Source organism: Zingiber officinale, chromosome 8B (genome assembly GCF_018446385.1).
Source record: "Zingiber officinale cultivar Zhangliang chromosome 8B, Zo_v1.1, whole genome shotgun sequence".
NCBI classification, from domain to species: domain Eukaryota; kingdom Viridiplantae; phylum Streptophyta; class Magnoliopsida; order Zingiberales; family Zingiberaceae; genus Zingiber; species Zingiber officinale.
This window is the reverse complement of record NC_056001.1, coordinates 13406814-13432808: the sequence shown is the minus strand read 5'-3', so window position 1 is coordinate 13432808 and position 25995 is coordinate 13406814. Positions and strand designations below refer to the sequence as shown.

General features: G+C 37.8%; 3 protein-coding genes across 4 annotated transcripts; 1 reads left to right on the top strand and 2 right to left on the bottom strand.

Moving 5' to 3' along the window:
* Positions 1–6122: 6122 nt before the first annotated feature.
* Positions 6123–6839, bottom strand: LOC122016973 (transcription factor ILI5-like). The gene is made up of 2 exons (XM_042574416.1): positions 6534–6839; positions 6123–6458 (listed from the first exon to the last, which is right to left on the bottom strand). Exons 1-2 carry the CDS (start codon positions 6633–6635, stop codon positions 6303–6305), a joined length of 258 nt encoding a protein of 85 aa, XP_042430350.1. The 5' UTR covers positions 6636–6839; the 3' UTR covers positions 6123–6302.
* A 3130-nt stretch (positions 6840–9969) lies between these two features.
* LOC122015892 (shikimate kinase 3, chloroplastic-like) lies at positions 9970–20835 on the top strand. 2 transcript variants are annotated; one of them, XM_042572975.1, is made up of 10 exons: positions 9970–10548; positions 18156–18220; positions 18319–18373; positions 18454–18526; positions 18631–18718; positions 19000–19082; positions 19165–19294; positions 19643–19721; positions 20407–20471; positions 20569–20835. In XM_042572975.1, exons 1-10 carry the CDS (start codon positions 10329–10331, stop codon positions 20653–20655), a joined length of 945 nt encoding a protein of 314 aa, XP_042428909.1. In that variant the 5' UTR covers positions 9970–10328; the 3' UTR covers positions 20656–20835. The 2 variants fall into 2 exon arrangements, 1 of the variants encoding a protein (XP_042428909.1); XR_006120993.1 differs by having other exon boundaries at positions 19643–20471.
* Positions 20836–21287: 452 nt separating this feature from the next.
* Positions 21288–25970, bottom strand: LOC122015152 (IST1 homolog). The gene is made up of 6 exons (XM_042571892.1): positions 25782–25970; positions 25290–25422; positions 25076–25179; positions 22934–23105; positions 22683–22823; positions 21288–22615 (listed from the first exon to the last, which is right to left on the bottom strand). The coding sequence occupies exons 1-6, from the start codon at positions 25829–25831 to the stop codon at positions 21584–21586; spliced, it is 1632 nt and encodes a 543-aa protein (XP_042427826.1). The 5' UTR covers positions 25832–25970; the 3' UTR covers positions 21288–21583.
* Positions 25971–25995: the final 25 nt, after the last annotated feature.

Genomic DNA, 25995 nt, shown 5'->3' with positions numbered 1-25995 from the left:
GGCGAGGATGCTTTAGCTCCAGCACCGCCTCCAGCTCGAGCACCACGTCCCGCTCCTCGCACTCTAGGGGACCGAGTGGCCAGCCTAGAGAGATCTATGACGAGTCTCTAGCAGGAGACCTCCGATTTTCACTGAGATATATGACGAGAGGTTTCTGACCTACGACGGGAGATGCGACAGGAGGTCTCCGACTTGCAACGGGATATGCGGCAGGAGATCTCCGATCTTCGACGTGACCTTTCCAGCTCTCGAGAGGATGATCGGACCCGTCACTCTGAGTTGATGGCATTGTTACGATCTTTTAGTTCCGGATCACCTCCGTCATCATCTCAGTAGATCAGGCTGTTGCTGTATTCCATGACGACTAGATTATCTCTCTTGTATTATATTTTCGACTTATTAACTGACATTTCCGCTATGCTGTACATTTTCGCTTATTGATTGAGACTTTTTAATCTGTGCTTAATAGACTAGGACCTTTATTTTTTTTTTCAAATTTCATTTAAACTCCTAAGCTAAATTTATTTATGTTTTCTCAAAATTTACCTATTTCTAGAAATTTCAAAATCAGTTTTCAGCCTTAGTCTAGATTCAACCCTTAGTGTGCATGTTCCTATAGAATTAAGGTTTGAGCACCAACACATTAGGGTTAACTTGCTTGTGATTGTCAAACTTAGAAAGAGGTGAGATGTATAGGCCAATTGCCTGGACTTAAGATGTGTATTTCAGTGCATCAATATAAGTGTGGCGTTAAATTGACATTGATCAGGTTAAGTGTTTCAGTTTAGTCAGATTCTAACTAAATTCATAAACTTAGCCTGACTAACCAAGTGAAAGCTGTTATCCTTTGATAGTTAGTAAGCAACTAATGGTTAGACAGTTGCGAACATTTGCTAGTTGTCCTATCTTTAACTCATGTCCGGATAGGGGAAGGCTAAATATTTTTCCACACTTATTTATTTTTTAAAATTAATTTTCTGCTTAGCAAAATTTTTTTAACCGTACATTAAATTTTTTTTTTTCAAAATTAAGTTTTAAAACTGTTATGCTTAAAATTTTCTTTGCAAAATTAAGTTTTAAAACTGCTATCCTTCAAAAATTTGTTTGCAAAATTAAATTTTGAAACTGCTATACTTATAATTTCCTTGCAAAATTATGTTTTAAAACTGCCATCCTTAAAAAAGATTTTTGCAAAATTAAGTTTTAAAACTGCTATGCTTAAAATTTTCTTTGCAAAATTAAGTTTTAAAAATGCTATCCTTAAAAAAAAAATTTTGCAAAATTAAAATTTGAAACTGCTATACTTAAACTTTTTTAAACTGTTTTCCATATCAATGTTGAAAACATCCCTTATATCTGTTTCAAATCTTCAAAAATGCTTTCTAAACTATTTTGAAAGTTATAGTCAAATGTTTTCAAAATTCACTTTCAAAATGCCTTCCAAGATTTTTTTAACTTATGAAATGTCAGTAGAATTGATTTTGGAAATTATTTCAACTATATTTTTGAAAAAGTTAGTAAACTTTCAAAATCCTTTTAACTTATTGAACATCTTTTGAACAATTTGACTTACGTTTGAAAAGTTAATTCCCCCAGGTATCTCTGGACTAAGGTAGCCATCTTTTTGCAAAGTTCTGTATGCTTCCTTTAACTTAGTTTTTTTTTTTTTACTTTTCTATGTGTGTGTTTTTTTTTTATTTTATGAATGTCAAAGGGGAAGGATTAGATGATTTAAGTTAGTTAAAGTAACAAGATATAAAATATAAAATCAAAACTAACTTAAAAAAAAAAATCAAATTACTTGCTTTACTTGTATATGTTTTCACTAACTTAACTCAGGTTGTCATTGCATCAAAAAGGGGAAGATTGTTGGTGCGGTTAGCACTAATGATCTAACTCAGATTTTGATGAATGACAAAGTAGATTAAGTTAGTTTAATTGTGATCTAACACTTGACCAAGTGCGCATGAGAAATCTAGCTAGGTTGACGGACCGACCGATAGCTGGTGCGAAGTCCAGATAAGTCGACGGGCCGACCGGATATCTGGCACGAAGCCCAGCTAAGTCGACGGGCCGACCGGATAGCTGGCACGAAGTCCAAACAGGTCGACGGGCTGACCGGATGTCTGGCACGAAGTCCAGCTAAGTCAAAGGGTCGACCAGATAACTGGCATGAAGTTCAGATGGGTCGACGGGTTGACCGGACGTCTGACAGGTAAGTGAAGGTAAGTTACTGGAGGGGAGTGACTGTGAGAACGCGTTCCCGGGAAGGAAACATTAGGCGCCGATCCAACTTAAAACCATTTAGGAACTCTAAGTTGAGATCTTGACTAGATTCTGCTTTCGGTGAGACAGAATTTAATTACTACTTTATACTTTAACTGTGCTAACACTTTGTTTTGTAGGATAGTATGATTTGCATTTACTTCAGACTAACGTTTTCTTGCAGGAAGGAGGCTGCTAGAAAACTAGGTTCCGGGCGCCCGAAAGTGCAAGTTTTATCCGCAACGCGCTTCGTCACATGGAGCTTCATGGTTGGTCGGGCTACATCACACTCCAGGCGCTCGGAAGGAATCCAGACGCCTGGAGCCTCTTATATAAGGAGGGTGAAGGCTGAAGCAAAAGATAACTCATGACAAGATCTTCCATCGCTCACGCTGATGTGCTGTGCTCCTGACGCTACGAAGCTCTCCGACAAGTGTTGTTTTTCTTTCTTCTAAATTATTGTCGGTATTCTTTTTACTAGCATTTCTGTACCTTACTTTTGTAATCAACTTTTCGAATTGCTAGTGGATTGCCCAACGAAAGCACTCGACTAGTGCGGACCTTGGAGTAGGAGTCGACAAAGGCTCCGAATTAAGTAAAAATTACTTGTGTTTGCGTTGTTCTATTTTGGTGATTTCCGCTGCGTACTTACGATAAATTTTAAATCGTTATTCCCCCCCCCCCCCCCCCCTCCTCTAGCAAATTCATTGATCCGACAAAATTGATTTCAACATGTTAACTATTTAATATAGCAAATATATAAATGTATTGTTTAAGAAAAAATACCTGAAGAGAGTAGGCTAATAGGAAAAGAACCGCAAATGTATACCTACAAAATATAAATTAAAAAATAGTTAAAATTAAATTGAAACAATCATAATTAAAAATAGCTAAAATAAAAAATATAGCACACGGCTGGCTGGCTGCTGGCTATTGGCAGCCGGCATAGCCGCCAGCATGCGTCTGGCGGTCGGCACAACTGCAAGCACGCGTCTGGCGGCGGGCACATCTGCCCGCACGCGTCTGGCGGAGGGCACAACTACCAGCACGTGGCTGGCGGCCGGCACAGCCGCCAGCACGCGGCTAGCGGTCGGACAGGCTGCTGGCAGCAGGACACAGTGCTAACCGCGTTCTAGCAGCCTGCATAACTGCCAGACGCGTGCTAGCCGTCGGAGACGCCGCCAACCGCGTGTTGGCGGATGGAGACGCCGTCAGCGGCGTGCTGGCGGACGGAGACGCCGCCAGCGGCGTGCTGGCGGACGGAGACGCCGCCGCGCTTGGCGGCGTGTCGCCTGTCACCGATAGAAGAAGCTTACCTGGAGAAAACGGAGTGAAACGTCGCCTGTCGCCGCCGCTGGCGAAGATCCAGTAATATGTGTGTGCAAGAGAAAGAAAGGGGATCAGTGCCCTAATATTTTCGGGATTACCGACGGAAATCAAATTTCGTCGGTAAACCCCATTTGGAAACAACGGGGGTTACCGACGAGAACCTAATTCCGTCGATAAATCCGTATTTTTCAACGGAAACTAACTTCCGTCGGTAATGTGTAACAAATAGCGACGGAATAATTTTCCGTCGGTATATTCCGTCGGTAAATCAGGAAATTTTTGTAGTGGATGCGTCTGTGGAAATTATTAATAAACCTTGAATTATTTTCGGTGTGAATAAATAAAAGGACATTAACGTAATTTTATTTTGGGCTTAACCAAAGTTAGTTCTAGTGGGAGGCCCTTGATAATTGCATCATTGTGCCTGGGCTATGAGAGCTCTCAGCCACATGGATAGTTCAATGTGCTCATCAGCGCCTGACTCGGAGATGTGGATCATCCAAGGCACATTAACATGGCATACTCCTCCTGTTCGAATCAGAGTTTGAAACCAAACTTTTCCTCAAGGGGATAGATGGGATGATTCAGGTGAGATCCAATGTAAATCTAACTTTCTATTCACTCGTAGGATCCGGGTGGTCTGAGGGAGACCACCGCGGTTCCTCTCTTCTCAAGAATTTATACATCCCTTATCTGTGTATGGACAGTTATTTCTCTAGCACAGGTAGCGCCTAACAACACATCTTCACAAACCAAGAACTACGAGATCATCCCTTTCATTTTGGGATGATGGAGGGATCGTACCATTCAGACATTCTTTCATGTTTTTCCTGGAGGTCTGGAGAAAACAACAAGTAATAGGATTTCCTTAATCCTCCCTTCCCAAAAGGAAGAACATGAAATTCCTCTTCCTTTTTATAGGGACCAGGAGATTGGATCTAATCATAAGAAAAATACTTAGTATAAATAACTCATTTCATAGTCTGGGACCCCCTCAGTCACTAAGGAAAGGAATAATAAGACTATAAGAACAATTAACTTTATATCTCGTCAATTAGTAAAGGATCTATATATATATTGATTTTTTTTTGTTGTTTTCATAATATTGTTTTTGAAAATAAAAATTGAGAAAAATAATTTTGTGTAAAATATAATTTTCATCATGAAGGTCGGATAATTTTTACTTAGTAATATAGAAATAAAAGGTATTAGAAATGTAAATAAAATCATAAATTATTTATCTACAATTCATTCTTCTACTCGTTTCAAAAAAAAAAAAAATATATAATATCAATTATTTCAAAATCGATAGTAAAAATGGAGCAGAGTACATTGAAACATCTAAGTTGAACAAGTACGCAGCTGAAATATAATTAAAAAGAGTAAACACATTTTATGGGTCAAAATTGGACTAACCTAGACTTGCCCTTAACCGGACCGGCTCGGGCCCAAATGGACTGATGTGCTGGTTACTCGTTGATCCGAATTACGGGCTTAAACTGTAATTAGAATACAACTATTAATATTTTTATATATTAATTAATTATTTAATAACTAATTAATAATTTTCTTTTGCTATATTATTAATTTTAATAATTGGAAGAAAAGTAAGTGAGATATTTATTTATTTATTAGTTAATTTATAATCGTTGATAAATAATTTTATGTGTTAATTAATTATTTAATAATTAATTAATAGTTCATGATTATTCTTAATAATCACAATAGCAAATGATTTTATAAAATTATCATTTTAATTTTTTAATATAATAATTTCGAACTACGGCGAACTATAATAAACCTTGAATCAAACTGTGAATCAATAGTTCTGAATTATAAATTATAATGAACGATTAAAGTTAAAGATCGATCTGTGAGGAATTGCCTAACCGATGGTTCCAAACCATCACCAGGGTCAGGTCTAGATTAACCGAGTAGATGGAGGCTGGACGACCAGTCAAATGGATTTGGGTTGAAGCCCAACGAGCCAAATTGATTGGGTGAATAGGACAAATTAATGGGCTTTACGAATGGGCAACATCGTTAAATGGGCTTTGCCCATTCTCACGTCCACTCCATTCAGCCTACAGAATACAGTTTGTCCACCTTGCATCACAATCCTTGCGATCTAATCAAAATATATTTTATATATATAAATAATTTTTAGGCAAACAAGAAATTTCTTTCTCAAGCTACAGTGGTTCAGAAGAAGCTGGCAAACGCCACATGCAAGGTCCTCTTTTCTTAACTATTCAAAACTCGACTGCCATTAAAAATGAGCGCCTAGTTGTTGTATCCATTTAATAAAAGTTGGTATTGGCAATTGTTCAAGTGGCAAGTCATCACGACCTAAGAGATAAGGGCAGAACTGGAGGATTGTAGACCATGTACTCAACACCTAGAGATAGAGACCGTGGCCTGTGGCAATTTAATACCAATACAGTAAGGGAAGTCCCTGAGGAATGTAGACCATACACTTAACGACTAGAGATCGTGACTGTGTGTGTTTCACGATAAACAAGGCGTTATGGATAGAATTTAGCTCCAGATAAAATATATATCAATGTATAATTAAGCCAAATGTCGATTACATGCATCACTGTTTCTTAACCAGGTGTGAAGGCCGGTTGTCTGCAGGGGAAAACATCTCGAGCCTGAACAACCTAATTAAGCTCAGAACAGAGGTACATGTGTGTATCATATCTCAATCAAGAATGGAGCAGACCCCGTATGATCTCTGCCTCGACGCTGTTGCTGTCCATGGTCTCCATGAGCTCCGAGAGCCGGCCGCTGAGGTCGTCCACTTCCCTGTTCAGGCTCCTGATGTAGCTGCATGTCTCCTTCAGTAACTTTGCTGCTGATGCCTGCTCAAACACACAAGGTCAGTTGACCGTCGTCAATGTAGCGTTTCTGAGGCTAGATTACGGATGCTTGCTTACCCGGCCGGCGCCTCGGCGACGGGTCTCCGGGAGTAGAGACTGAAGCTTGGCGATGAGATCATTGATCTCTTGCTCTGCGTCTCTGGTCCTTCTGCTCGACATCTTCAATCTCTAGTAGTAGTAGTAGTGAGTTGATTGTGTGGGAGAAGGAAAAGTGGCGTGTGTATTATAGGACCGGGGATGGAAGGGCAGGCAAGGGGGGCTCTGATGTCCACTGGCTGTCCCTTGTCCAGTCCCACCGTTCTACGCAGCTTCCGAGCCAATAGGGCACGACCTTCTCCACTGGCCCCACGCAATCCCTACTCGCCACGTTTCTGTGTCCGTAAGATAATGCTTCTCTATCTCACTTCAATTAATTAATTAATTAATTTGTAGTAGAAGAAACTTGTTAATATAGTGTGCTTGGCCTATCCAAGCTTGTGGCTTCTTTAGTGAAGAACTTGAATCTAGCTAAATCTATGTTTGTGATCCAATCATAGAATAACACAACACGCGGGGAGATTAGTTAAGATGTAGCGACCCAATCGACCTGGCCATGCGGGCCATATGGCCATTAAGGAGATCATGTGAGGTGGTTCCCCAATAACATACGGCTCCTTGGAAAAGTCCTACGAAACCAAGTCAAACTAGCTTTTGGGTTCACAACTAGCCCACAAATTCACATGGTACATGACTACTGGTTTCCATCTTATCAATGCCAGTATGCCACTGTGCAGATTCATTTCGGGCAGGCCCTGGTCGACCTCCACTCATCATGTTATGTGATGTGATGAATTCTAATGGAACAGGACAGAGAACGCCCTTATTTGGATTCCACGTGACCGTTGGAGAGACAATAAACATCGAGCTGAGCTCTATGTACGTACACATATCATATTATATATCATGTCTTTTGTCCTGTACACTACTACTTGTCCTCCCTCTCCCCTCTCCCCTCTCCCCTCTCCCTCGCCGTCCACATGACTTGATATAAATTAAATTGGTTCCAACAAGTCCACATGCATTTGTCATAGAAATATAAATACGATCAAGTGTCTGGGCAGCGAACTCCACAAGGTGTGTGCCCGGAGAGACCGGCCGCGGTGGTGTGTATGTTCGCTGGACTGCCCACGCGCTTTTTTTTGGGGTTGGTGAGATGAACGTCGACATTAGACAGGTCGGTGAATAATCAATTATGTTTTTTTTTAAATTGATATCAGATATCCCATTTATATATTTTGATTTTATAAATTGGGTTGGATATCTTGACCAGTGGATAGGACTAGTAGACGTACTATAAAAGCAGGACTAAGTCAACTGGCTGGGAAGACGCCCGATCAAATAAATTGATCGGACCAAATAGACAGAGGAAGATAAGTAGGAAATTCAATTTGCTCGGGGAGCCAAATAGACAACCAATTGAATGTGTATGTAATGGTTAACGTGTGAGGCATGAGGTGTTGTCATCATAAATTTAGGGTTTGAATCTCGATCAAATCGAGATAAATATTTTCCTTATATGTTACTATTTCAAAGATTAGTACACGTCCGAAAATCAAAACAGGAAGGAAAACATTGAATAAGTGGGGAAAAAAACAGAGACCTTACTGAAGCATGGCAATGGGGCTTGGGCATTAATGACAGAAGTGCTGCAAAATCTTCTGCGAGGACCACTGCAAGATCTGGTGGTCCATGTACAAATCGACCTCGTTCTCTTATTTGTTTCCCTAAATATTTTAACACTGCTTCGCACCCATGAAAACTAAACTGTATTAACGAAGAAGTGATCTATAGAAGTCGGATGGGCCTTATATCTTGGTAGAATATCAACCTGAGCCACCTCTTGGACGAGGGCTTGCCGATGTGGGACATTCATGTCGCCCCACAAAGCTAAGCCTACGAGGTGCTTTTCAACAATCAATGGGGACTTGTTGTTGGGGTGCCTTGTACTCGAATAGGACTATAAAGTCCCACTTGACAGTGTGAAGATATATGAGTGATCAATATTAATTTGCTAATTAAGAGTGGTAAAAGTGACAACAGGGGAGGAGACAATGAATCGATGTCTAACTTTAGAATTTAAGATTTAGGATTGACTGCAAATCATTAAATGATTCATAATTTTCTTCCTTTTGCTTATCGAGAGCGTCGGCATTTATCCAAGATAAGACAAAGTCTATTAACCTATTAAAGTACTTTGATGATTTAATTTTAACACTTAAAAAGAGATAAATTTTAGTGAATAAAATGAAAATTACCATTGACATGTAAATTTACAAATAGTGTTGTTTTTAATTTTTTTTGTTTACATCAAATATTTAACATATGTTAATTAATTCTAACCCTATAAAATTTTTTCATACTAGAATACCCTCTTATTAATTAAATTAAAAAGTTGATGTTATTACTCTCGGTCGGTATTAATTTTTTAAAAAATAATTAATCAGGTCAAATAACATTAGTTAAAGTTAAATGATCAATTTGATTTCTATCGATCATCAAAATAATAGTACGACGAATAATCCAAAAGTTTAACATCACTTTATTATATGTCCTATTTAAAAAAAATATCTATAAATATATTAGAGTTAAAAATTGAATTATAAATATGACCATTTAATATCTTTCACTGTACCGTAGTCCCGGAGCAGTGTCGCTTTCTTAATCATTATGTAAAGCGATTAGTGAATTGGTCGATAAGCAAGATCCGTTTCCAGTCAGAAACTCTCACCTACCTTTTGCTGACGTGGAAGAATAGTGGGGGCGTCAGATGTGGCCACCATTCCACCACCACTCCTCTCACCAACCACACCCAACTTTCTTCATGACTATTATTATTATTTTTTAATTTAATTGTATAATACACATTAGCGTTTCTGATTCTTGATTAACGTCAGAATATTTTATGATTGAATACTTTTGAAAAAAACTTAGATATTAAGGAGTAAAATGAAAGTTTTCATTAAAATTCATTACATAGAAACTTCTAGTTGACATTGATCGTCTCAAATCACACCTTAGTAACCTGTCTCGAAATTATTATTATTATTTCTTTATTAATTAAAATCCGATTAAATATGGAGATGGACGGCTTAGTTTCATAATTTTTTTATTGATTATTAAGATAAATTTAAAAAGTATAGTCATCTACAATTCAATTGTCTTCAAGCATGACATACATCCGACGTGAATGTGAAAATCAAACCTTATTTCTTTTATTTGTCTGATAGTGTATCATCGCAGGGCCTATTTCATAATTTCCCAATTTAATATATCATGAGCTTTCTTCTTCTTCTTCTTATTATTATTATTATTTTCTATTTTCCGGAGGACTAATGGTAAATTCTTCAAACTTTCGAGGGTATTTTTTCATAATTTTCAAAACTCTTAAAAACATGGTAAAAAAATATAAATTTTGGGGGTGAAAGGGAATTTACTCAAATAGATTGCGCGGCGATATAAACACAGTTCGCGAATGGGTGACTCCGCGCCTGGGTGAGCGGCCTCCTTTTTCATCTACTTACCTCTTATCCTGCGCCGTTCACGCACCATATGCCTTGGCGGCGCGGTGGAGCTCCCCGGCCGACGGTTGTTGGCCGGATGTTGATCCTATAATTTATCCACCATCTCGATCCGATCTCACCAAGATAGCTTTGCTCGAGCTCAAAGTTGCCGAATTAGCGTGATTTGACCTTCCGATCGAGTTTGACGCGGTGCTGAGTAGTGCCAGATCGGTCTCCCTCGTAAGGATTGGATGAATCGAGATTAGGGAGAGAAAAAAGGAGGGATCTTTTCATCTTGGGTAGCCTTGCGGAGATGGAGGTTGGTGCGGTTTTGGATCTGCAACCCTGCTCTTGGGTCGGTTCGGAGGCTAAAGGACGGAGAAGTAGTGGAGGTTCTTGGAGGTTTCAGGACCCATACAGAGAGGAGCGAAGGTCTTCTATGGTTAGATTTTGTAATCGGAGGGATAACAGAGCCTCTGTTCGATCTGGCCACGTCGAGCTCAAGGTTTCTTGTTGCTATAAGAAGCCCCAAGGTGAGTTTTCCCCCACCCTTATTTTGTCCCCATATTTCTTTGATATTAAGTGTTGTCTTAGCTGTAGACCTTCTGGTGCAGATAGGAGATAGTTTTCATTGTGTGGCTTTTAATTCCATTGCTCTGAATCAAATGTTCTTAGCCTTTTGGCGTCAATCTTCAGTTTTTTGTAATTATTATTATTATTTGGGATTCGGTAATAACGTTATATATCTCAAATAAGAAAGGTTCAGATAGAATAACGTTTAGTTTCATTTCCTCTAATATGGTATCAAACATAAATCTTAACAGATTTGGTTATTATTTGCTCCTTGTTATTTTCAGAGAGAATAGAAGGCCAAGAGCCTACCAGAAATCTATGTATTAGTTGATTCTACTAGGAGTTTTATATAGGATGTCTTAGGAGGGTGTCAATAGATGGACGATTCAGAATCTATGAAATGGTGAGATAATCTTATGTACATTTGCTCAAATTACTTTTGTTGTTTCAACAGAGATCATGATACATTGAAAATGTGGAAGATTGATTGATAAGATTTTTAGGAATCCCGACTTAAGCAGGATTAGCTCAATCTCCACCATCAAGTTTATAAGTATACCACGTTGGTGCAATTGTCCTGTGTCAAAGTTGACCAGTTTGACTCAAGTTTGAGTTTTAATATTTAACAATATATGGAGATTGCAGGTGCAACTGTCCATTAGGAAGAATATTGGTGCAAGTCTCCTCTGGTCAATTGACCAGTTTGAAGTGAGAGAGTAGTCAAGTAGGTCAAGGTTGACCGGATACTTGACTAGGAAAATGCTAATTGGAAGTTAGGTAAGGGAAAGATCAATGGGATGATTGGCAGAAGAAGAAAAACCAAGTGGGTTAATGTTGACCAGACACTTGGTGTGAAAAGTCCCGATGAGTGAAGCTAGACAAGTGAGAAAGTCCTGGTGAGTGAAGCCAGATAGTTGGAAAGTCCCGGTGAATGAAGTCGCACAGATGGAAAGTCCTGGTGAGTGAAGCCGGGCATATGGAAAGTCCCAATAAGTGAAACCGAGCAAATAGAAAGTCTTAGTGACTAAAGCCAGACAGCTAAAAAACCCTAGTAAGTGAAGCTAGACATTGAGGAAATTCTGGTGAGTGAAGTCAAGTGGGAAAATCCTAGTAAGTGAAGCTATATGGTGGAAATCCTGGTGAGTGAAGTCAGGTGGAAAAATCCTAGTGAGTGAAGCCAGTTGGGAAAATCCTAATGAGTGAAACTAGGTGGGAAAATTCTAGTGAGTAAAGTCAGACATTGGAAAATTCAGGTGGATCAAAGGTTGATCGGATACCTGGTGATCGGAAGTCCAATGGGAAGTTAGCAAAGTTCAAGTGGGTCAAAAGATTGACCAGACACTTGATGGAGAAGTCTAAATAGGTCACGGTTTACCCGAGGTTGGACCAGGGAACCCTAGACTTGGGTTAAATAAGTCAGGGTTGAGTAATCGAGCAAGTGATGGATTGAGTGTTGTGCTAATCGATCAGGTGATCGATTGACCACATTTCTCCACGACGCAGAGAAGTTCCCAATTGATTAGGTGATCGATCGAGCTGCGCAACTAATCGATTGGACGTGTTTTCTTTGCGACGCACAGTGAGAGCACAGAGGCGATCTAGATTGATTGAGTGATCGATCCAAAAGCGCTTAATCAATTTGGTGATTGATTGGGAGAAAAGAAAAATAGCCGTTGCGAGGTTTGGACAGCTGGATGCGCTCTAATCTAATGTGACAATTGATTGGGGTATGACCTTTCAATTAGGAGCTCTAATCCTCTAGATATAAAGGCGACGACGAAGATTCAAACGCAAGTTCTCTCTACACTCTTCGCCAATTCTTAGAAGATTCAAGGCGAAGTGTTGCTGCATTTATGAGTCTACAAGAGGCAATTCTAAGCAACAAGAAAGTGCAATAAGAAAGATTCAAGCGTTGCGTATTCATTGTATTTGCTTTCATTTCTTGTTGTATTTGTGTGTTCTTGTAAGAACAAGTGTACGAGGCTTCTTCGCCTCTGGATTATTTTCGAGAAGGAGTAATTTCATAGTCGATGAGATCGTGAGGAGAGTGGACCCTTGAATTAGTCACTAACATACCGTTGGTTGATTATGCATAGACTTCTACTATGTATATGTACTTATGTAGAGTATCCTTTTCTTTAGCCTTTTGAACATTTAAGGATGCAACCTATTCCTGTTATCTGAACATTTGGAACAATACATATTGCTTTTCAGACTGAGCTTTATCTTTTTTTCTTACACGGAAAGGAAAACATGAACTATATTTGGTAAACTTTGTTTAGGTTTCCTGAGCAGGATCAAATTTCCTTCCCTTTCTACTAAGAGAAAGGATGTCCTACTGTGATTTCATTTGACTTGAACTTAGAGCATTCACAATAAGGGATATTTGGAGAGAATATTTTTCAAATATTGCCCCCTCTTAAATATCCCCCTAAATGGGGGATATTTGAAAGCTATTAGAAATCATCGGGCACAAGTTTGTGCTCGGTGATTTATCTTTTGTGGCATGCAACCGGGCCCACCTTTTGGTGGGAATGGTAATTTTTTTTAATTCAATCGTTTGGAAAAATTAAAAAATGAGCATTGCTAACTTTTTTTTTTGAAAAATTCAATCAACATTTGGAAAAATAAAAAAATGAACGTTGCTAACGTTCGTTTTCCCCCCTATATATGCATCATTTCTTTCATCTATCTTTCACCACAAAAAAACTATTGCAATCACAAATTTAGAAAGAAATGGATAAAAATTTTGGTCACTATATTAGGGACTTATTCAACTCTCCAAATATCGATGAAAATTCCAGTGAAGAAAATTTTCATTTCTATATCGATGAAAATCCCAGTGAAAGTTTGTCCTAATCTCCTTCATCCTCAATTTCCATTTCCCACTCAACGCCTACCTAATTTCTAACTTTTTCCATACCCACTATCATATTATCATAATTTTCAAAATTATCTAAATTCTTTGAGTAGCGACCCTTGAACTCCGTTTTATACATGTCCCCTGGAATATTAGTAGAGTAGTCAATATTTGATACAAGCTCCATCTCATGAAATTAATCTGCTTTAATCACCAGGGATTCAATCAAATGAATCGAGAAGAGCTAGTGTTGATGCAACTGATAATGATAAAGTTACATAAACATCTCATGCAGTCCCCGATTCACTATTTCCGTCATTCTCATCTGAAATAGAGCTTGATGATATTATTGTCGATGAAGCAACAGAGACTAGCAATGAATCAGATGGAGATCATAGCAAGCGAACAATGTGGACAATAGCAGATGATAAACTCCTTGCAGCGGCCTACACAATCATGAACGAAGATTCAGTAGTTGGTAATACCTAGAAGAGTGGGTCTTTTTGGAAACGGCTGGTGACATATGTTGGATCGAAACGCACGTGAGAGGGGGTGAATCACTTGGTTTTCAAAAAAAAAAATTTCTTCTTTTCAAGAAACAAAGTATGCACAGCGGAAAAGAGAGAAACAGGAAAGCAAGCAGAAAACACAAGTACACGATCAATTTTTTACTTGGTTCGGAGCCTTCGGCGACTCCTACTCCAAGACCCAGGTCCTGCGGACCTATCAATAGGTAATCCACTAAAAACCTCTTCTGGAACCCCCGGAAGAGAGGATCGAATACACAAGAATGGGAAGAGTGTAACAAGCTACATTTTCTGTTTACAGAAATTAAGTACATGAATTAAATTGTGTTACCAAACACTTTTGTAGATGGTCGGCTCGATCTTGGTGTTTGGATGGCTTCTTGGCAGCCGGGCATAGTAGAGTTGTAGCAGGGCAGCAGCAGGAAGTCGGAGCGGTCGGAAAGCCGATCGAACGCGTAGAAGCTCGTATAGAAGTTGTGTATTGAAGGCTCCTCGAGACACCCTTATAAAGAGTGTGGAAGGCGCCTTCCATAGCCTTGAAGGCGCCTCCAATGTGTCAAATCTAATTCCGAACTCGTTGCTCCTTTTGCCCTGCAAGTTAGGTTAGTCCAACACGACAATATCTAACATGCAAAACGACATTAGCACATTAATAATAAGATTAATTTATGACTTAAGACTATGTCTTCCAGATCAAGATCTAGTCAAAGTCTTAATTTAGGTTTTTGAAATGGGCCTAAATTGGACTGACGCCTACTGTCCTCTTAACCAAGATGCGTTCTCACTTAGTCACTCTCCTCCAGTGACTTACCTTTACTTACCATGTGCCAAGTTACCTCCTTGACGTCAATCTTGTTGGATCGAGACACACATGGGGGGGGGTGTGTGAATCACACAGTTTTCAAAAATCTTATCTTTTTAAATTCGAAATCAAAGTACGTGCAGTGGAAATAAAACCAGAAAAGTATAAGCAAGTAAAAGACACGAATCAATTTTTACTTAGTTTGAAGTCTTTGGCGACTCATACTCCAAGGCCCAGGTCCCGCAGACCTATCGACAGGGGTAATCTACTAAAACACCTCTTTCGGAATCGCCGGAAGAAGGGAGCGAGTGCAAAAAGTATCGAAAAGTGTAACAAGCTACACTTTCTGTTTGCAGTAATTAAGTACAGGAATTAATGCTTTGTTACCAAACATGTTTGGTTGGTAATTGACTCGAGCTCGGTATTTGGTCGATTTCTCGGTGGCAGTCGGACATAGCAGAGTTGTAGTAGGGCAGCAGCAGGAAGCCGGAGCAGTCGGAAAGTCGATCGGACGTGTAGAAGCTCGTATAGAAGTTGTTGAAGAAGGCTTGGTCAAGACACCCATTTAAAGGGTATGGAAGGCTCCTTCCATAGCCTTGAAGGCGCCTCTAACGTGTCAAATCTGATCCCGAAATCGTTGCTCCTTATCTGTGACGAAGTTTGAATTTTATCCCTTAGAAGACACCTTCTATAGCACCGAAAGCGCCTTCCATGAACAGTGCAAAGGCGCTTTCCAATGTTTGAAGGCGCTTTGGGTACTGTTCACTCGAGGCTTTTTTTCCCCTTTTGCCCTGCAAGTTAGGTTAGTCCAACACGACAATATCTAACCTGCAAAACAAAGTTAGCACAATAATAATATAATTAATTTATGACTTAGACCCTATCCTCTAGACCAGGATCTAGTCAGGGTCTCAATTTAAGTTTTCGAAATGTACCTAAATTGGACCGACGCCTACTATCCCCTCAACCGGGATTCGTCCTCACGTAGTCACTCTCCTCTAGTGACTTACCTTCACTTACTGTGTGTCAAGTTACCTTCTTGACGTTAATTTGACCCACCAAGTCTTTCTGCCGGAATCGCGCATCCGGACTTTGCCACTCGGGAATTGCACATCCCGACTGAACTTCCTGCCTGGTGTCAAGTCCTCTTGACCCATCAAGTTAGTCAACCTTGCATACTCGGTAACAATTTTAGATTACGATAATACCTAACTTAACTTGTCATTCATTAAAACATAAGTTAGATCGTTAGTGCAAATTGCATCAACAATCTCTACTTTTTGATGCAATGACAATTCGGGTTAGAGCTAGGAAAAGACATGCAAAAATAGTAATAATAATTGATTCAAGAGAAAAACACTTAAGAAAGATCAATTGTTGTTTTATTCTCTTGATCATTTTAGGGTTAAGGTTTTCAAGTTAAAGATTTAGTTTGTCTTTTTCTTACTTATCCCTTACCCTCCCCCCTTGACATTCATCAAAAACAATGTAGATAGGTATACCAAATTGCAAATAGACAAGCAAGTAATAATTAGTGCAGAGTAATAAAAAAACTTACAGTTCTATTGGAGAGAGAAGTTAGTAAAATTTTAAAAGTATTTTAGCAATAATTTTTAACTGTTTAAAGGATTTTTAACATTTTGAAAAATTGATTTTGCAACATAAACCATTTGTAATACTAAATTTTGCAAACCAATTTTAAGATAGATTTCAAAAATAATTGAGATTACATTACAAATAATTGTTTTAAAATAAAAAAGTTTATCCCAGCAAAATAATTTTGGAAATAATTACAAAGTAGTTTTCAAAAGTGTTTCTTTTATAAAATATCTTTCAAAATATTGATCAACATGTGTTAATATAATTTTCAAAACACTTGTATTTTTCAAAACAGATGGTTTGAAAAAGAATTTGTGCAAAGCAAGTATCCTAAAAGTAATTTTTGAAAATATTTTGCAAAAAGAACTTTGAAAGCAATTTTGAAAGTGATTTTTTCCACAAGTATTAGAAAATGAATTATTTTAAAAATCATTTTCAATTATCTTCCCCCTGAACCTGATATATATAAAAAAATACTTATCTAAAAATTCGGCCTTAAATGTCTAACCGTTATTTAATAACTAACCATCAGAAGATAGCAGTGTTCACTCGGTTAGTTAAGTTAAGTAAGATATCCAGTTAGTGTTCAACTAAAATGAATTACTTAATCTGATTACTGTAATTTTGGTATTTTTCACCTAAACTTGTGTTGATGCACTGATATAAGCATTTGAAGTCCAGGCAATGAGTCTATGCATCTCACGTCGTTTTATGTTTGTGAATACACAATCAAGGTAGACCTATTGTGTTTGTGAGATACTCAATACCTAGATCTATAGGAACATGCTTTCTATGAATTTGATCTAGACTAATGCTAAAATTAATTTTGAAATACTAAGGAAATGGGAAGTTTTTGAAAAATATAAGTAAAGAATTTTCTCTAAAACTTGCAAATCATTTGAAAATAGCAGTCCTAGTCTATCGTACACATTCCTAGTCGTCTTCGTAGATTTCTGAATTCAGATTCTGGTAGTGGTTTAGTGAAAATGTCAGTCAAATTTGACTTGGACTCAACATAGTCGAGCTTAATGTCTCCTTTGGCGATGTGATCTCTAATAAAGTGATGTTTAATTTCAATGTTTGGTTCTTGGATGATGCACTGGATTTTTAGTTAAGTTAATTGAACTGATGTTATCAATATGGATTTTTACATTTTTATATTCTAAGTTAAAGTCTTTTAATGTGTGTATCATCCATAATAGTTGTGCTACACACTTACCCATAGCTATATACTCGGCTTCAATAGTAGATAAAGCAACACAGTGTTGTTTTCTATTAAACCAGTTGACAAGTGATGGTCTAAGTAATTAACGCCCACCACTTGTATATTTACAATCTAGTTTATAGCCGACATAATCTGAGTTAGAGTAACCTATTAGTTTAAAATTAGATGTTCTAGGGTACTAAATTCCTACATTTGGTTTGCCTTTCAAATATCAAAAAATTCTTTTTACATTAGTTAAGTGGGATTCCTTAACACAGGTTTGATATCTAGCACACATACTAACTGCAAATAAAATATCAGGTTGACTTGTAGTAAAGTATAAAAGGTTGCCTATGACACTCCTATAATATTTAAGATCTACGGGTTTTCCATTTGGAAATGGAAACCACAAATATCTAAGAGAAATATCCTCTCCTTTTATGGATGATCTTACAAGTGTTGCAATAATATAATGTATATTGGTGAAATCATTGTCTTTTTTGCACTTATTGTATTCAAATATTGTCCTAATTAATTTTTTAACATACTCATATTCATTTGGTAATTACTTACAGATCATTTCAGTCAAAGAGGCACAGAGACCTACCACAAGTCAATTGATGAAGCTCTCTTACTTAAGGTATGGTGTTTTTATTATTGTTATCTCAAGTAAAATGACTTTATTTGTGTTGGCTCTTATACACCATCTGTTTGATCCCTTTATTTGTCTTATTTCAGAGGAAATCAGAAGAAGTTCTCCCTTACTTGAATGAGCGTTGTATATATCTAGTTGGTAAGAATCTTTTGTGTGAGCAAAAATGACTGAATAGTTATTGCTGTATGACTGTTCAATATTTTTTTTCTTGTTCACAGGAATGATGGGTTCAGGTAAGACTACAATAGGAAAGATCTTATCCGAAGTTCTACGTTATTCATTCTTTGACAGGTTTACTTTTGTTTTTTTTATACTCCACATTTTCCATCAATTGATGAAAGTAGAGCATTGTCTATGACTATTTTATTTAATACTCTATGCTTATCTTGGTCAAGTGACAAATTGGTCGAACAAACAGTTGGTGTATCTTCAGTTGCCCAGATATTTAAGCAGTACAGTGAAGCCTTCTTCAGGGACAATGAGGTGATTGCCACTTATTTTGTTCATTTCAATTGTTATATCCGCTTGTGATGACATGAAATCCAATTATATTGGTGATTTCTGTTAAATGTGTCAATGGAATTCATCAAGCCATAATTGTTAGTATTACTAAAAGACTTATAATTTGTTGATTGTTTTCTATATCCTTTCATCTTTCGCAATGGGAGTAAATTGTTGGTCGGTTCCAACTTCCAGATATTTTTTTGCTCAAAAAATCTGTAACAGTGGGATTACTCCTTGAGGATTCTATTTCCATACTACAGAGTGAGGTCCTGAAGGATTTATCTTCAATGAGTCGTTTGGTAGTTGCAACTGGTGGTGGAGCGGTTATTCGTCCTATTAACTGGTAAAACATTGGATGAGCATAATGCTGTTAATAAATTTTTTGTGGAAACAATATAATTGAGTATTGTAGATTCAATTGATAGGAAATTTATGAAGCATGGGATATCCGTCTGGCTAGATGTTCCTCTAGAAGCTCTCGCTAGGCGGATTGCTGATGTAGGTACTGATTCTCGCCCTCTTCTGCATTATGAACCTGGTGATCCTTACTCCAAGGTAACCTTTCCCTTACTGAATAGTCATATCTTGTTTTTTATTTGATTTTTAGTTAATATGCATATCCCATGACTCACCATCTTTGTGATACCTCGTACCATCCTCTCCACACACACACCATGAAAAGCCATTGCTCTCCCTGACAATCTCCACATAACTTGCATCTCTGCTTTCTCTCCTATCCTCGCACACTTGGAATATATTAAGATAATTCATTTAGAAGAAAAAAAATGGTAAGGAACGTGAATGCATGGTCTATTATTGTAAGGTGGCAGCGAAAAGGAAAATTTCAGTGCTAAAATAAGTTGATAAAATGATATTGCAATTCATGCCTTTTATTTTTCACAGGCCTTAGCAAAGCTTACTTCTCTATTTGAAGAAAGGGGCGAGGCATATGCGAATGCCGATGCAAGAGTCTCCCTTGGAGGTAAGCCTTCATGCAGCTGTTATGCTTCTTGTTTTCTATTTGTTGCAACGTTTTGTTGCAAGTATTACGCATCTATTAGTTTCCTTGCACTGAAAAATTTGAGTTTCTTTTGTTCATCTTCGTTAGGTTGCAGGATTTGTGTTAGGTATTCTCTCACTTACTCAAGACTACAATAACCTCAGACTATTTTCTTCAATTTGAATGCGACAGTCATTATGTTAAAGATCTAAATATTTTAATGACATTACATGGCATAGAGTTGAATGATGGAAAAAGATGGATGCTACCTAACCAAAATAGTTGTTGCTAACACGCCTTGTTATTGTAGTGTTGTCATTTCAAAGATTGAAATTTTGTGCTGAAATTTCAATCCTTGAAATGAAAACACTAAATAATACGCGTGTTAGTGTCAACTATTTGGGTCAGGCTTCTTGCATATTTTCCCATCATTCCAACAAAAATCCAAGACATGAAACTTAACACAGGGACACATATCTCAGTCACTTCTTTGTTTATTGGCGCACCTGCATGAAACTAGTACTGATTTATTTCTGCCAGTGATTTAAACTCCTGCTTGGAGCGAGAGTTTAACCCTTATTGTCATTCACAATCCAATAACATTATAAATACTCGTAGCAGAGTCATAATTCAAAGGAATAATTTTTTTTCTTCACCCATTTTGCAGAGATGGCAGCTAAAAAGGGGCATGGAGATGTCTCAACACTTACACCAACCGATATTGCTTTTGAGGTATAAATCAATCCTCCAAATGAATTTGTCACTTGGCTCTTCCCTCTTCTTTGACCAATCAAGAGATGCCTCACTACACCCTGTCCCTGTTTTTCAGGCACTATTGCAGATTGAGAACTATGTTATGGACAATGCATATGCTTCAAGTAGCCGCAATAATTTCACAGGCGCACGAAGAGATTAGTTGAGACTCATGTTTCACCATGGAAAAGTTATAATTCTTGAAACTTGTTTTCTCAGTACATGATTTTTATTCATTCAAAAACATCCTCGGTCAAATCTCTAAGTGCTGTATAGTCTCAAATAAAAACCTTGTAGTCCAAATCTCTAAATTTGAAAATAAGCTTGTCCTTTTACTTTCAAATGTCCATTTAATTATTTTGAAATTTTTATGGTAAATTTTTTAGAATTTTTTTCAGCTCAATAAGCTCCGTACTGTGCTTGGGCCTGTGCCATGTTTGGGTTGGCATTGTTAGGCCCAGGATGAGCACTTGCTAAGCTCAGTGTAACAGCAGCAGAGCTAACCAACGAATTGGTTCAAGCAGACCTGTACGACACAACCGGTTGGAGCTAGAACGACAAACAAATTGAAATTCAAGCTGTTCTCATCTTCACGAAAGCCTCCTGATAAAAAAGAGCAAAAAACATTCAAAACACCCTTTCACGGGAGCAAGCAGCCCTTTGACAGAGGGGAAAAAAAACCCTTTTGACTGAGGATCAAACAAATATTCAACTGCATCCAACTGATATACTTCAGCATCAACTATAGATTCGGACTGCATCATCAAAATAGGAACTCTTTCAAAGCAACACCAGTGAAACAATATATTTACATAGCATAACTTTATTTCTTGCAACTATACTAGGAAAAGCTCAAACAGCAACACACTTATTGCAATACATCGAATAACTTTATTTCTTGCTACTATACCGAGAAAAACTCACATACTAACACACTAATTGCAATACATTGCATAACATTATTTCTTGTGCACAAAATGCAACATAGGAGACATGACATGAACATTTCATCACAGCATCACAAATGAAAGATGCCAAATAGTACCAGCATGATACATAGGAGTTGCAGATCAACAAACCTTGGAGTAACCTTAAGTATGGTTGGACAAATCATGAACTGACTTGACATCAGCATCTTTAGATGAGAATAAGTTGGGGTATGAGAAGTATGGATCGTCCTCTAGCGAAGGCAAGCGCTGTGGCGCATGCGAAGATAGTAGGGTTTCACCAGAATGAATACTCGGTGATTCAATTTTCCCTTCCTCATCATAAGCTGCAATAGTGTCATTGCGTCCAAAAGAATATTGTTGGAATTTAGCTTCAGGAAGCTCATTTAGACTGCTCTCTGATGTTTCACTGCTGCTCTTCACGACAAGTTCACTAATTTTTACCTGAGCAAGATTTGCAGCTGCACGAGCAGCTACTGCCGCACGTTCAGCTGTTTCAGCAGCTGACTGTGCAGCTGCTAAGACATCCTGTAAGTCGGCCCTTATCTCACTTTTGTTCCACAGGAGGGAGGATTGTAACTCCATCTTATTTGCAGAAAGTGAAGCAGAAGAAAGTGGGGCACTCTGCTTCGTAGACGATGCTTTCTCATTTAGATCCAGATGCTCTTGAAATGAAGGCAATGGTGGAATAGAAAGATCAGGCTCACTTTGCTTTGATGGCAAATCGGCAGATGATGGTACTGGCTGGGTTGCACGATCATTTTGCTTTGAGGATTCCACAAAAGAAGGAAATGAGGGTGGAGTAACAAATGGAATGAACTTTCTATTTTCAAGATGAAGATTCTCTAGGGATGCATCGGATGGATCATTATTGACTGCATGCTCCATAGGTGGAGCAAATGGAAAATCCTCTTTTGGAATGGACTTGTTAAGCTCATGTTTATTGATGCCAATATCATGTGCGTAAGATTGTAGGTCAGGATCATTCTCCGTGGTCAATGGACCATCAAATGATGCTCGAACTGAATCCTTTGGTACTTCGGGAAGACCCAATAAATCAAATTCTTCATCCGAATCCGATTTGATAGTCTCATTCACAGTAACAGAAGATAATGCAATATGTTTCTGTGGTGGAAGAGGCAGAGAAGAACCATTCATGAACTGAGGCGGTCCATTCTGATGAGAAGATAAATATTAGTTCCTCAAGTTTATTTAATTTCAAAATGCAATAGCCTTATCTTACCAATAAATCCTCGTGCGGCTTTAAGAACTCAGTTTCAGTGGCAGATGGATCCCAATCTACCTCATGTTCTTCAGCTATTTCCTTTAACAATTTGAGTTTTGATTCCACTGAGGGAGCACGAATTGATAGCAGTTCAATTATCTGTAGGAAACATCAAGATGGATGCTGCTAAGTGTACTCTTTTTCCAGTTTACCCCAAGAAGATTTTGCTCCAGCAGAATCAACATATAATGTTTCTCTGTAAGCATTACCTGACGATTAACTCCACAATCTGGCAATAGTTCAGTTGCTGCAGTGACAAATTCCTTGCCATATTTGGCAGTGAAAAACATTTGCACTTGCAGAAGTTCCGGCAAATCTGCAGATCTTGGTGCCGCAAAGCAGACGCTGGAGATTGCTTCTTTCAAGTCTAAAGGGCATTCTCTAAAAATTGGCACATTACACAATTCAATGTTCATAAAGGGGCAAGAAGTAAACAAATAATTGGAAAATTTTGGACAGTATTTTAAACAAATATTGGATTTGACTAAAAGACAAACAGTTCCCGCTTTTAGTTTGAATCCTTCAGAAACATATAACAAAAAGGTAAACTAAACATTTTTTTACAAAGTAAAATTAAGGATTCTTTTAAGCTATTTAAGAATAATGACATTAAACTTATCTAAAATCCAAATAACAATTCCAGAGAACACTCAAGGAGATTAATACAAACTAATCATATTGGATGAGGGAAACTGTGTTCAGAATAACAAACTGTATATAAAGGATAGAATTTAGATAAATAATTGAAATAGAAAGGCAAACGTGATGAAGGCGTTATTCATGTGATAAAAGTAGGATAATTAAAGTATAAATAAACACATATATATGTCTCCTATATATCAGGTATATTCTTTTTTTCTTTCAAAAAGAAAGGAAGGGTGATGAAATCATAGTTTGTGTAATTAAATCCGGAGACCAGTGTAGATGAACATGGATACTGGTGTTTCAATTTGGATCCAAGTGGTAAGATAAGAGATGATATCATCAAAAAGTTTTGATGACATAGGAGTAACAATTATTAGAAGTTGGTGTTGTAAATAGTATATGCCGCAATCAACATCTGAAATCAGAGACGGAGCTATTCATGAGCTGTGCTGGGCTATAGCCAGCCCTCTTAAGTACCAAGTCATGGAGAGAAAAAAACAAGACCAATCAATGAATTCCCCAACCACACAAGTAAATACCAAGTGAAGGGGAAAAAAAGCATGTGTTGTGTCTGTTTTTTCAATTTTTTTTGTTAATTCAAAATATTTTAATTTACCAATAAGTTCTCGCTCGAAGTGAACTTGGACCACTTCTACAACGTCCTTAACAGACTCAGTTAACTTGGGATTAGTATAGCCCAGCCCATCTTTAATTCCTGGACCTGTCCATGTCTGAAATTGAAATCTAAGATAAGAACGATGTTTTGGGCTATAACTGAAGGCAACATGGTTGAATGACAATTCCTTAAGTAGTTAGAGAAAATGTTATGGGAAAAGAGATATCAAAAGTTTTAATAATTTACACAATTGCCTTGTCAGGTAAGCCGTATATAGAAACTAATGTGCAGAGATATTGTTGTCCCTAAGCATAGTTTGATAGTAGCAATTTAAACAGATTGGATTGCTTTTGGTTTCACTAATTGTGCTGTAGGGGTAGTTTTCAATTGGATAAAAGAAACCAAGGGTTTGACCCCATAATAAGCTTCATCTTGCTGTTGTAACCAGTGCAACAGAGATAAACAGACAGGAACCCCTCCTGAGTTTACCCTCTTTCAGAAATGTCCCTCCAGAGCTTTCAAATCATTTAAATACCTTACAGAATTTTCAGACTCTTGTCATCTCATGGCTATCGGTTAACAAATACTTGATAGAAAAGTGATTCTACACAAACATGGCATTCCCTCTATGTCATTGTTCTATTAGATAAATTAATAGTGTCAATGATCAAAAGATGAAATGACAAGAGTTTTAAAACTCCAAGGAGTATTTCCACAATTTTAAAACTCTTAAAAGATATTTTGAAAAAGGAGGTAAACTTTAATGTGTGGCAAAAATAAGGGCACATGTTTCTTAGAGCTAGCTGAATATCATCATGTGGAACATACGAGGATAAGTGTTCGCTAAAATAGGAACAAAATCTTTCAGATTATGGAATTCAAACACATGTCAAACAAAAATCCCTTGTAAGACATGCTGATGGAAGGCAAATGTTCAATAACAAAATGTCAAGAATAGGAATATAATCATGGCATACACTAGAGTGTGACAGTGAGATTTGACGTTGGAAGGAAAATGTTCAATACCAAATATCATGCATATGTATGGAATCATAGTACACACAAGAGTGTGATTACCGCTAAAATGTACCTCTGTGTTTCTATTATTGGAAGCCGGACAGTGATTAGCTCGCAGAACAGCTCAAGGATCTCCTGCGCCGCCATGATGTTCTCCTCACGGATTATGTGCTCTACCTTTCAAGAAAAGATTTACTTGTTTTTCAGTCTATGGAACCTCGAACAAACATTGGACAAGTGCTATCAGTCTCTTAGACCTAAGAAGATTTTTTTTTTCCAAATCATACCCGAATCCGAGCAGTGGCTTCTTGACCATTCTCAAGAAGCTTGGCAATATCCTTCCTCATCTGCTTCAGTTGAATCTCTCTTCGATTCCGCAGCAACTTTATTCTTGGAATCGTCAATTTCAACAGAGTTTTACTGAGTCATAAAACGGATAATAATCACAGTCATGAATTAGCTTCGATCAAAAAGACCTTCCAGCACATTCTGTTCTCAAAACGCTCGATTCTAGTTTCTCTATAATCATATCCACGAGATCCAGTTTCATTTTCATAATCTTACAAATAAAAGCACACGAAAAAGAACGAGTTTTCCTAGAAAAACAAGATTATACCACCCAGATGCAACCACTAAGAAAATGGAGAATATAGAAATCCTCTGCGACAAAATTTCTCAGCGCTCGCAAAGAATCAAGAGGGGGGTATCATACAAATCAAGAAACAAGAAACAAGAAACCGAGAGCCAATCGGGAAGTTGATGTATGATGAGTTTCTTACCATTTCGCCGCTCTGGAACCCTTGTTGAAGAAAGCGTCAAGCATCGACATGGCGATTCGGTGTTCCTCAGAAACAGCACCTTTAGACCAGATCCAATGACTGCCACCGCCCTCCGGAGATCGAACCCTACCTGCTTACAAGGAACAGAAAAGGAGAGGGGGCAGTTCAATTGCGGTTTTCCGATCGCGGGCGGTGATATTTATCGCCCCTTTCG

Coding starts and splice junctions, on each gene's coding strand:
- LOC122015152 (XM_042571892.1), bottom strand. CDS start 25,831: ATGTCGATGCTTGACGCTTTCTTCAACAAGGGTTCCAGAGCGGCGAAA. Junction 25,180..25,289: donor AAGCCACTGCTCGGATTCGG/GTATGATTTGGA, acceptor TTTTCTTGAAAG/GTAGAGCACATAATCCGTGA. Junction 22,616..22,682: donor AGCCGCACGAGGATTTATTG/GTAAGATAAGGC, acceptor TCTTCTCATCAG/AATGGACCGCCTCAGTTCAT.
- LOC122015892 (XM_042572975.1), top strand. CDS start 10,329: ATGGAGGTTGGTGCGGTTTTGGATCTGCAACCCTGCTCTTGGGTCGGT. Junction 18,527..18,630: donor CGTTATTCATTCTTTGACAG/GTTTACTTTTGT, acceptor ATCTTGGTCAAG/TGACAAATTGGTCGAACAAA. Junction 19,083..19,164: donor GTTATTCGTCCTATTAACTG/GTAAAACATTGG, acceptor TTCAATTGATAG/GAAATTTATGAAGCATGGGA.
- LOC122016973 (XM_042574416.1), bottom strand. CDS start 6,635: ATGTCGAGCAGAAGGACCAGAGACGCAGAGCAAGAGATCAATGATCTC. Junction 6,459..6,533: donor GTCGCCGAGGCGCCGGCCGG/GTAAGCAAGCAT, acceptor GTGTTTGAGCAG/GCATCAGCAGCAAAGTTACT.